We start from the raw sequence: 12,150 nt of genomic DNA, 5'->3' as shown, positions 1-12,150 counted from the left end.
ATGGTCACTACAAATAGGAAATGCAAATTCCCTATTTTATGGTCAGTTTCAGGTAATAGACATTTTTGAAGAGATGTCTTACTGACTCATTAAATCACTGCGCAATCTAAATTTGGGGATTAACTTTCTCCCTTCGCCTCCTCGTGACCTGCTCTCAGGGGCAATGGATGCTTCCTTCTTGCTTAGCTCTCCTGCATTCGCTGAGTCCTGTGCCTGACCTTGCCCAGGTCAACAATTGGGCAAGGTGGGGCAATCAGGGAAGTGGAAAGTTCTCACTGGAGCGGCACTGTCTTAACATGGTGTTGGATTCTCAGCCTGGTGAAAGTTTATAACTGCCTCCTCCTCTCGTGGGAGGTTTTATGGTTTTTTGGATACTACCCTGCTGGGTCCCCCACCTGCAGTTCTGGGACGCAGGCCCTGCCCCTCGTTTCGTTACTAGAAAAGGATATTGATCTAGACCCCAAGACAGGGTTCTTGGATCTGGTGCAAGAAAGAACTCGGGGCGAGTCCACAGAGTAAAGTGAAAGCAAGTGATTAAGAAAGTAAAGGAATAGAAGAATGGCTACTCTGTAGGCAGAGAACCCATAAGGGCTGCCGGTTAGCTATTTTTCTGGGTATTTCTGGATCATATGTTAAACAAGTGGTGGATTATTCACGAGTTTTCTAGCAAAGGGGTGGGGATTTCTCAGAACTGAGTGTTCCTCCCCTTTTCAGACCACATAGGGTAACTTCTTGCCTTTGCCATGGCATTTGCCAACTGTCATGGCGCTGGTGGGAGTGTCTTGTAGCATGCTAATGCGTTATCCTTAGTGTATCATCAGCAGTGAGGACAGCCAGAGGTCACTCTCATTGCCATCTTGGTTTTGGCAGGTTTTGGCCGGCTTCTTTACCGCATCCTGTTTTATCAGCAGGGTCCTTGTGACCTGCGTCTTGTGCCGACCTCCTAGCTCACCCTGTGAGTAAGGACACCTCACCTCCTGGGAGTACAGCCCAGGGGGTCCCAGCCTCATTTTGCCCAGCACTTATTTGAGATGGAGCCGCTCTGGTACTAATGCCTCTGACGCTTTTGCCGCTGCCTCTGATGCCCCTTCCTCAGTTTCTTCCCCTGGCAGTGCCCCCACTGCCCATGCTGCAGGGTCCTGTCACATGGGCAGGATCCCTCTAAAAAGACCCAGGCTGATGTTCCCACTGTGGGTTCTGGTGCATGGGCCATGGAGCCGGCCCCCAGGCTCACCCGCCACGGTGAAGCCAGGCGCTGTAGCAGGTGTCCAGGCTGCACCTGGCACCTGGACCGGGCTCTCGGGGGACTGAACAGAAGCACCAGGCCTGGCATGAAGAGGACGTGCCCCCGACGCATCTCCCTTGGTGGCTTTGGGAATTACAGCACAGCTTTCTCCTAAGGAGTCCTCCCCAACTCCTTTCTCCAGCACTTCTCTCTTCTCAGTGTGGGTCAGTGGCTAAACAAAAATCTGTTCCTCTACTCACAACACTCCTGACGCCAAATGTGTAGATTTTCTATGGCAAGCAATTTTCTGTTTCTCTGCAGACACCAACTGGGTGTCCTACAATTTAATTCAATTCTGGCATTACCTGGAGTTAGCTCAGATCCCACAGGTGAAAGGCTCAGATCCCACAGGTGAAAGGCTCAGCCCCACAAAACCACCCTCCCACTTTAGATGCCAGGCGCAAATAGTGGGTCCCCAGGTTACCACACTTTTGTCCCACTTGGCTACAAGTTGCGGTTTCCATGACACCCTCCTCGGGTTCCATAATTTGCTATAATGGCTCACAGAACTCAGAGAAACACTTCACTTGGGTTTACCAGTTTATTATCACACAAATGCACAGCCAGAGGCAGAGGGGCGTAGGGCACAGTCTGGAAGGGTCCTGAGCATAGCACCTTTGATCTCCATGGAGTCGCCCCTCTCCCAGTACGTGCATGCATTGGTTCACAACCTGGATGCTCCCTGAGCCCTGTCATTTAGGGGTTTATGGTGCTTCTATAAGTAGATATGTAGGCATGATTGATTCACTTATTGGCCTTTGGTGATTTGAACTCAATCTCTAGCCCCTTTCCCTTCCCCACAGGCGAGAGGAGGGCAGAAAGTTCCAGCCTTCTAACCACAGGGTTGGTGCCTCTGACATCCAGTGCCCATCCTCATTAGCGTTCACTCGGGTGGGGTGCAGGGGCTTATTAGGAATAAGAAAGATGCCCCAGCTCAGTGGCTCTGGAATTCAAAGGGGTTTTTTTTGTTCTCTGTGCCAGGAACCAGGGAGGAAGCCCAAGTATCTATTTATTATTCCCCAGTGTCACTGTTGTCACCTGTTCTTGGCCTCTGTGGTCTTATCTTGACTCCCTTTGGAAATGGCAGCATCTGTAAGCCTCAGGCCATGGCCAAAACTGAGGCAGAAGTTCCTTTTACCATCCTGCTACTTTAATAGCTTTGTCATTTTGACTTTACCTGAGCAGGAAACTGTAAGTTACAAGCATCAGCTCTGAGTTAGAGAGACCTGCTGGTCATCTCAGCTCTGGGGCCTCCTGGCTGCTGGACATCCTCCTCAATGGTCAAATGGGATAAAAGGAAGGACCTGCTCATGGGGTGTGGAATAGGAGTAAATGAGAGAATGTGCACAGAACTTTCTCTCTGAACAGCACCTGGTTTGCCGTAAGCATTCTATTGATGTTGGCTGGTGTGTGTTGTTATTAACCTGGGGAAGGAAGTGCTTTTATTAACTGGCCCTTCATAGCTCTAGTTACTATTCTATGTGTTTAGCCACTCTTGGGAGGGAAAAGGAGTCACTGCCTTGCCTTTCAAAGTTCAAAATCTTCCAAAGCGTTAGATATTTTTTGTTGTTGTTTGCTTGATTTTGCCATTTTTCCATCAACTCTATTCAGTATAACTTAAATAAATAAAATCGGTGAATCTTAAGCAGACACTTCAGTGAGTATCTTGTAACCACCCAAGGAATCAAGTTGTAGACCAAGGGTCAGCAAACAGCAAACTATGGCCCATAGGAAAAATCTGGCCCATCACTTGTTTTTGTAAATAAAGTTTTACTGAAACCCAGCCATACTCATTTATTTACCTGTGGTCTCTTAGCTGGTTTCACTCTATAAAAGTTGCATTGAGAAGCTGTTGCAGAGACCACCTACAAAGCCTAAACAATTTACTCTTTGGCCCTTTTTAGAAAATATCTGCTAACCATTGCTTATCCACCATTTCCATTATCCCTGGAAGTTCCCATGGAAGTCTTTAATTTTTGCTGATGAACTTAACACTGCCTTGCTTCTGGCAGAATTGTTGGTGTTGAATGGTTCGGATCCAGTGGCTGAAGTTGCCATTCGACAGCTCAGTGAATCTTCAAAGCTGAAACTCAAGTCGCCACGGAAGAAAAGCACTATTATCATATCAGGGATCTCCAAGGTACCATCGTGGTGGCTGGGGAGGTGTTTGCATCTGTCAGTGACCTGCTGCTCCTCTGCCCTTTGAAGAAGTTAGCCCAAGCACTTGGTTAACGTCCAGAGAGTTCCATTTACAAATGTCAAATTATGTTCCTAACCCCACAAAGGAGTCATGTGTGGTGTTGTGTTTACGCAGTTTATCCTATTCACCAAGGACACGGGAGACTTTCTAATCAGGGACGCTTTACACGTTGAGAGGTTGGCAAATCATTTCAAGAAAAATTATTGAAAGAGAGGAACATGATGTAAGACTCCCCTTTGGTACAGAACCTCTGCTGTCGTCACCACCCAGTCACGGGGATCTTTCACTTTCCACGTGACATGTTTCCAGAGCCTTTCACTCTGGAATGAATGTTTATTCCTTTTGTAATCAGAGAGAAATGAACATTGTAGTGCCCCCGTGGACATTGCACTCCCTTTCTTCCCCTTCTCCCGCTCTGGGACGTCTGCTCAGAGCAGGTGGTGGCGGGCATGTGGTTCCGGCTGCGGAGAGGCCAGCCCCTCAGGTAAAGGGCCATGTTACAGATCCTTACTCTTTTTATTACATTTTTAAAAATTGATTTTTAAATTTTTATCTATCTATTTATTTATTTTGAGACCAGCTAATTTGTTATGAGACTGGCTGATTTTTGTATTTTTGGTAGAGATGGGGTTTCACCACATTGCTCAGGCTGGTCTTGAACTCCTGGGCTCAAGTGATCCATCCACCTTGGCCTTCCAAAGTGTTGGGATTACAGGTGTCAGCCACTGCTCCTGGCCCTTACTCTTTTTTGACATTTCCAAATGAACAGGTGGAGGGAGGGTTGGGAGATTTTGATTTGGAGTAGGAGGGGGATGAGGAAGAATTCTGGACAGAAGAGTGGGTGGGTGGGCCAGAGGGCACGCAGAAGATGGATTCCTCAGTAGCTGGGAGACAGGCCAGAACAGGACCTCGGAGGTGCCAGAGATGAGTCATCAGCCTTGCCATTGTACCCAGAGGGTGGCCTTGCCCCACGTCCCAGAGGCAGGCGGGTGGTGTTTTTGGGGCTTCCTGAGCCCCTCCAGGGGCCCTCAGCAGGGATCCATGACCTCTCTGGAAGTCCAGGGCCCAGTAGTTAGGTTTTCTTTGGTCTCGGGTGAATGAATGAGCAAAATAAGGACAAGACTCGTGGTCATCTCCCCTGTACTTTTTCTAAGATCGTATTTAAAAATCACAAGGAACTCCTGGATCTTAGTATTTAATGTTCTGAATCCACTGCAGTGATTATTGGTGCTCAGATTATCTAATCTTTATTTTATTTTATTATTATTTTTTTGAGATGGAGTCTCGCTCTGTCACCCAGGCTGGAGTGCAGTGGCGCAATCTCCGCTCACTGCAAGCCCCGCCTCCCGGGTTCACACCATTCTCCTGCCTCGGCCTTCCGAGTAGCTGGGACTACAGGCACCCGCCACTACGCCCAGCTAATTTTTTGTATTTTTTTTAGTAGAGACGGGGAGATTATCTAATCTTGAGTCAGTGGGCGCTTCCACAAGCTGGCACTTAAGTCAGAACAGCACAATTGTCCCTAAGCAAACACCTGTGTCACTGCTACCCACACCAAGAACAGCATGACTGGCCCTCAGGGAGCCCCCGTGCCCTTCTCCCCAAACTTTCTCCCCTCCAAGGAAGTGCTATCCCGACTCTCAGAGGTTCATTTAGTGCTTAAATATTTTTACACAAAATATAATTTTTGAGAGGATGTGCTGGTGAATTTCCACTTGCAGGTAACATAAACATGTGTAGGAACAAAGACAGCTAAACACGAAACACCCACGGCGACTTCCTTTGTGCTGTCGTGGACTCTGAAGGATGGGCTCTCTCTCTCGCATCTCATTTCTGCAGCTTGCCACAAATGCTCCCACCGCTAGGCCCATCTGCGGGAGGAAGAGGGTTAACCTCTGAGCCCTGGGGGCCAACCCCCAGCTGCCTAGGGATCCTGAGCCCTGGCTGTAAGGGAGACCTTTTTTAGCCCAAGCATGAGCAACGGCCGTGATGTATGAGCGCCTTCTCTGAGGCCCACTGCTGCATCTTCTGAGACTTTGAAATCAGCTGTCAGAATGTTTTGGAGAGTGCTTTTCAGGTCTTTTCAAACCCTCCCTTCCTTTCATGTATCCCTTGTCATCTTCCCCACTGCCCCTGACAGACCTCACTATCTCAGGACCACGACGCTGCCCTGATGCAGGGCTACACAGCCTCTGTGGACAGCACCCACCAGGAGGACGCCCCATCCCATCCGGAGAGGGCCGCGGCCTCTGCCCTGCCAGAGGAACCCGAGTCAGCCCAGGCATCCCTTGCCCCCAAGCCCCAGGAGGAAGAGCTAGACTCCTGGGACTTGGAGAAGGAGCCACAGGCCGTGGCATGGAGCAGCCAGGTCCTGCTGGACCCCGACGGTGATGAGCTGTCAGAGAGTTCCGTGAGTGTCTTGGAGCCGGGCGCTGCCAAAAAGCATAAAGGTACCTGCTCCCGAGCCCCCAACCCCGGGCCCCCCACTTGGTGGCTTTGCGCTCATGCTGGCTTCCAAGCTGAAGTCATCTGCTTTCCTTCCCTTTGTCCCCTACAAACTCCCTCCCAACCTCACCCCCTGCCCCTCCAGAAACGCCCTGTGCTGAATGTTTGAACCCATGGGAGGCACCTGCAGGTCCTTCTGTGTGAGGGTTGGTGTCATCTCTGCATTTGGGGTCAGTGTATGTCCATGCATAGAGGCCCCTTCCTCAGCCTGGGCTCGCTCCACCTGGCTTCCCGAGGGGTTACCAAGAGCCCTACACGATGATGGGCCACAGAGACTCAGAGCAGAGCCAGGCAGAGCCTGGGGCTCCTTCCACTGCCGATATGGACATCTTTGCTCCTTTGTGCCTCTCAGAGTCTCCCTGTACCTGAAACAAAACCAGACCTCACCACCTGACCCTAGGAGGCTCTACAGGGAGAAAAGCTCCTGGGAATAATGAATTGATTAACTTAATATGTGGGTGGTGAAGAGGTGATCATTTCATTAGTACTGATTGCTTCCATTAGCCTTAAGTCAGTGCTTTAAAACTGTAAATTCCTTAAGCGTGTGCAGATTTGCCAAGACAGTGCCTTGGCATGAGTAACCTGAATGTATTTGCTAAGGACATATAGTCTAGGGGCTTGGGATCCGTTCCAGATGTGAGACTCACCAAGCCTCAGCATCCTCCTCCATAAGATGAGGAGCATGGCCACTGCCTGCGCCCACCTGATTCCACCATTCGGGGGACAAAAGGACATCTCGGTGCAGAAGACAGGACTGGGGGCAAGGCAGGCCAAGCCGTGAGCTCAGGTGAAGCTCAGCATTAACTCCTGGCTCTGGCTCTTGTGTGGGGCTCCAAGGCTTTCAGCAGAAATTTCAGGATGTCCTGAGACCATCTGTGTCGGGAAACCGAAGGGGCTCCTTGGGGGAGCTTTGTTAAGCACTGCTGTCGCTGCCTTTTGTCCTCTGTTCTTGATGCCATAGACCAGTGATTCTCAAGCCCAGCACTTTTTTCCCCCAGGGAATATGGCAGTTTCTGGAGACACTTTAGTTGTCACAGCTGGGAGTCTGGGGTGCAATAGAGCTGGGAGTCTAGTGAATAGAGGCCAGGGATGCCACTCAACGCCCTGCCGTGCACAGGACATGCCCCCACAAGGCAGCCTCACAGTGCAGCATGCTCTAGTCCCAAATGTGCCTGGTGCCAAAGCCGACAGCCTGCCGTGGGCTGGACTGAGTCTGTCCTCTTCCCCTCTCTCCCTGTCTTTGCTTCATGTCCCTCAGCCATGGCATGGTGGCCTCCCTCTCCCATGTCCCCCTCCTTGCCAGTGCAGAGTCATGATAGGTGTTGGGGGAAATGGGAAGTTAGAAGAGGAAAGGGAGAAGGAGGAAATTTCCTGGATAAGATTTCAGACCCCTTGGACTCCGTTTGCCCACTGCCTGGCCTTGGGGCTCTTTATGCATGGACCCCCCTCCACAGAGCACTTGAGGACTGTAAGCTACACGCTGACCTCTGTGGCAGGCTCCTTGTGCTCCTGTTAAGAGGCCTTGGCTTGGGTTATGTCAAAGGTGACCTGGTCACCTGACATACACACCTGTGGCCTATTCGTTGCCTTGTAGACAGTGAGTGCTGGGCGAAGTGGGACAAACATGGGTGCAGGGTGGGGTAGCTCTTCCTCTCCCTTACCTGACTCGATGGGCCCTTTCCTCTTGTCCTGGCAGAACCCAACCCCCCGTCCGCCCTCCTCATTCCTTCTGAAATGCCAAGCCTCGCTCACTCTGTTCATGCAAAGATCTGTGCTCTTTCACACAGCCCCTCCTCCTTCCCCCTGTCTGGTTTCCCTTCCGGGAGGTCTTTCCCTGGGTTTCCATCCTTGCTGTGTCACCCACCCTGCTCCTCTCCCTTCACCGGCCAGGTGGATGAGGGGTCCACCCTTTGGGGACTGGGTGTCAGGCAGGTGTGCTGGGGGCTGGGGCTGGCCACCTACAGCGCAGGCTCAGAACTTGCCGGAGACTGGGCATTTGGGAATGCAGCCATGCCGTGCGTTTCACTCCTGCGGCCCTACCGCATTGACCCCAGGTTTTTGAACAGGACATACTTGGCAGCAGTTTTAAATGTTTCCTTCCAGTGTTTTTAAAGAGACTTGTAATTAGCATCTCTGTGAGATGTTGTCACAATCGGAGGCGATTCTGTGTTCTGGTTGCCAAGTCATTTTCATTTTTCAACCAAACGTTTTTCAAAACTGGTAATAGAGGGTGTTGTTTTTAAAAACTAAAGCTTGTTTTTTTTTTTTGGTTTAAGAACCACCTGTATCTTCTGTCCTGCTAAGGAGTTTGTATTCGGTTTCTGAGAGTCCCTGTGTATTTAGAATCCTCCTGAGGTTCTGCTGGTTGGAAACTAGCCCGCACAGGAAATGTATTCCCCAAATTCTTATCTACTTTTAGTTTAAAAAAAGATCAGTGAAGTTGGTTGTGGATATACTCAGCACCACTGAACTGTGTAGGTAGAAATGGTTAAGAGGGTATATTATGGGTATGTTACCACAAGTAACAACAAAAGTTTCAAGGGAGGTTTTGGGAAAAAAAAACTTGAACAGTAAGAAACCTTGCCAAATATCCTGCACGGTGGCGTCCTGTGTGCGTGTGGTGTCTGTAGATGGCTCAGAACCCTTACCCACGTCCACTCTGATGTTGCTCTTGCATAATTCTTTCTGCCTCTTACTTCTCTTCATCTCATGCTCATTCCCTTTAACTTAAGAGGATCGCTATGCCAACCAGAATTAATTGCCTGCACAGTAAGTTATTTTTGTCTTATTTTTTTCAATTACACGTAGACATCCTAGGAGTGCAGCCTGTAGCTCAGCAGCCAGCCGACCTGCCTGCCTCGTGTTCCCTCCCCTCTGCGCCTTTAGCCTCCTAGGTTGCTAGTTCCCTGTGTTCCTCCTGAGGTTGTACAGCGCCTATCAGGTGAGAGCACTGGCTCTGGTACCTGATGTGGCCAGGCGACCTCGCTGTGACACCCACAGGAAGAGGCTGGTTCCCTTTGTCGTCCTCCAGAGCTAAAAAGTAGTCGCTTCTATCAACGGACCATCTGTGGTTCCAGTTGAAATCTGATGCTGTTCTTGGGAAGCCAAAGACAATTTTTTTTTTTTTTCTGGTCATTGTTTTTCCTATCTGCTGGGTTTTAAGACAGATCCTTCAATTAGCTATTTATATCTGTTAGACTCTGTAGAGACAAATAGGAATAAATTTGGAAATATTTATGACATTAGAGCTATAATTTAGATTAATTATGTTTAAATTCTTTCATGTATTTGTTTATACTTCAGCCTTCTTGTGATTTGTTTTTTAAACCTTGTTAGAACCAGGGAGAGACTTTTTTTCTTCTCCCTGTCTCCCATTTAAAATCTTGGTTACTCGCCTCAAATTTCACATAACCACTCCCCAAATTATCTTCAGGAATCCTGAAGGTTGTGGGTGAGGTCTAAATCTTGCTTCTTGCTGTTGGCGTAGAGAAGGTAGCCTGGAGTCAAGTAGTCAGGCTTCATGAAATCAACATGGCCCCGGCTATTCTTGCCCGTGGCGTGAACTTCACTATCAGCAAAGGGCAACAGATTCTGCGGGCTCAAAGTCAAGCAGATGATCTGCTTGATCCAGACCATCAGTTACTGGAGCAGTCACAGTCCTCCAGAGAAGCAGAACCCATAGGTTACATATTTAAGGAACTGACTCATGAGATTGACAGGTCTGAAATCTGCAGGGCAGGCAGCAGGCCAGAGACCCCAGCAAGAGCTGATGCTTCAGTCTTAAGGCAGAATTTCCTCCTCCCTGGAAAACCAGTGTTTGCTCTTAGGGCCTTCAGCTGATTGGATGAGGCCTACCCACATTCTCCAGGATAATCTCCTTTCCTCGAAGTCCACTGGCTGGAGTTGTTATCCACATCTACACAATGCCTTCCCAGCCGCACCTCAGTGCGTGTTCTGTTGAATCTCCGGGTGCTGCGGCCAGGTTGACACAGCGACACCTCACAGGCGTTGCTCGTGGAGGTGGGCAGACCCGTACATTCCATATGGGGTTACTGCCAGCAGACAAGAGCATGCTCCCATCTCAGCCTCGACCCTCACAACCACCATGGGGCGGCTATTTAGTGTGCACTGGCAAATCTGGGGCCCTGTTCTCCCTGCATCGTTTACCCCAAAGGTGATAGTGAACAATCTGCTTCCAAGTCGAGATAGGCTTTCCCATTGCTATTGAGAAAGGGAATGGAATGGCCTCTGTCCGCATGGTGGTCCTTGATGGCTGACGAGGCACACACTGCCTGAGATGAGTCTGCATGGCTGGAATCCTCCTCCTCTGCCTGCTGCATGCCTCTCTCTCTGGAGACGCAACTCGTTCTGGGAATCCCGCCCGAGTCCTTGCGGGATTAGGGGGCTTTGCTCCGTGAGACCCCAAGGGCTTGATGTATCCACACTCTCCGGAGTCTCCTCCCCAGGGGCCACAGACTTGCCCATTTTTCCAGACACCTGGCTGGCCACTTCTCAGACGCCGTCCTTAGCAGCACGGAAGAGCAGGGCCTGGGAACGTGGACTTCAGAGCCAGAAAGCGCAGTGTCACACACCTGCCCCGTTAGTGTGCGACCCCAGACAGCCACCTCTCCAAACCTTAGCTTCCTCATTTGTCCCTACAGAGTCTAGCAAACATAAATAGCTAATTGAGGAATCTGTCTTAAAATCCTATAGGTAGGAAAACAGTGACCAAAAGCAACCCTAAAAATGGTAGGGATCAGGCCTCCTTCCTCAGAGGCGGCTGGGGAATGTAATTGAGGGTCCAGTCTACAGAACTGCAAACCTCAGTCGCCACCCGCACATGACCATCCCCTGTACGAGAAGTTGATGCCATCCCCCTAGAAGCTGTGACAAATTATCAGGTTAGGGGAAAGTGTGCAAGTCACACAAATGATTTCGGGAAGATTTGCACACAGGCACATATGACCATAATCTGGTTTCTGGCATGGATGTTGAACTATGAAATTCAACAAAACAGGCCAGGAGCTGTGGCTCACACCTGTAATCCCAGCACTTTGGGAGGCTGAGGCGGGCGGATCACGAGGTCAGGAGTTCGAGACCAGCCTGACCAATATGGTGAAACCCCATCTGTACTAAAAATACAAAATTAGCCAGGCATGGTGGCGTGCACCTGTAATCCCAGCTGCTTGGGAGGCTGAGGCAGAAGAGTTGCTTGAGCCTGGGAGGCGGAGGTTGCAGTGAGCTGAGATAGCACCACTGCACTCCAGCCTGGGCGACAGAGCGAGACTCCATCTCAAAAAAAAAAAAAAAGAAATTTAACAAAACAGCAGACATGCTCTGGAGAGCGTGAGTGAAGATGGAAGAACAGAAAATAACCTTGTTACCAACCCTTCGCAGTGGGGTGTAAGATGAGGTACAGGGCTCCCTGGGGCAGGGATCTGCCACTGAAGCAAGTTAGTCCCTCAATGTATGGACAGACAACAGACTGGAGCCAGGAGTGGGGTTAAAACATGCCGTGCAAATCTTTCTTATCTACCATCTTTTTACATGCAGGCTGCAATCCTTGCTATTTCGTCTTAATATGCCAAGAATTAGAATTTTAGGCAGTTTTTATTTTTATTATTTTATTTTATTTTGAGAGACAGGGTCTTGTTCTGTCACCCAGGCTGGAGTGCAGTGGCAAGATCATAGCTCACTGTAGTCTCGAATCCTTGTGCTCAAGCAAAACACTTGCCTCAGCCTCCCAGGTTTAGGCACTTGTAGTACAATTTCACTTGCATAAATTATAATAACTGCTTGAAAATGTGCATATCCCATTTTATTTCTTTAAAAAAAGTTTAATTTTTTTAATTTTTAAAAATAGAGATGGGGTCTGCTCTGTTGCCTAGGCTAGTCTCTAATTCCTGGGCTCAAGGGATTCTCCAAACCTCAGCCTCCCAAAGTGCTGGGATTACAGGCCTGAGCCACCGTGCCCGGCTCCTATTCCTGTTCTGAGGTCTTTTGAACACTGCCGTGCCTTGCCTGTCTCCACACCCACTTCCCTCTTAACCTGGGCACACCGCGCGTCTCTGACGTGGCGCCGGGCCCTGCGGGTGGGCTGCATCAGCTTCTACCCACACAGCCCTGTGGTCTGCAGCCCCCAGAGTGAAGTGTGAAGGAG

General features: G+C 49.7%; 1 protein-coding gene and 1 pseudogene across 1 annotated transcript in view; both read left to right on the top strand.

Moving 5' to 3' along the window:
- C2CD2 (C2 calcium dependent domain containing 2) overlaps positions 1 to 12,150 on the top strand; it is a 69,906-nt gene that overhangs the window by 50,112 nt on the left and 7,644 nt on the right. The window contains exons 12-13 of the mRNA XM_003779445.5: positions 3,298 to 3,425; positions 5,626 to 5,935. Coding sequence (XP_003779493.4) covers positions 3,298 to 3,425; positions 5,626 to 5,935 — 438 coding nt within the window. The remainder of the gene's footprint in view (positions 1 to 3,297; positions 3,426 to 5,625; positions 5,936 to 12,150) is intronic.
- LOC129052329 (uncharacterized) lies at positions 5,942 to 11,794 on the top strand (annotated as a pseudogene).

This window comes from Pongo abelii, chromosome 22 (assembly GCF_028885655.2).
Source record: "Pongo abelii isolate AG06213 chromosome 22, NHGRI_mPonAbe1-v2.0_pri, whole genome shotgun sequence".
NCBI classification, from domain to species: domain Eukaryota; kingdom Metazoa; phylum Chordata; class Mammalia; order Primates; family Hominidae; genus Pongo; species Pongo abelii.
The sequence above is the reverse complement of the archived record's forward strand: the minus strand, read 5'-3'. Positions and strand labels throughout refer to the sequence as shown.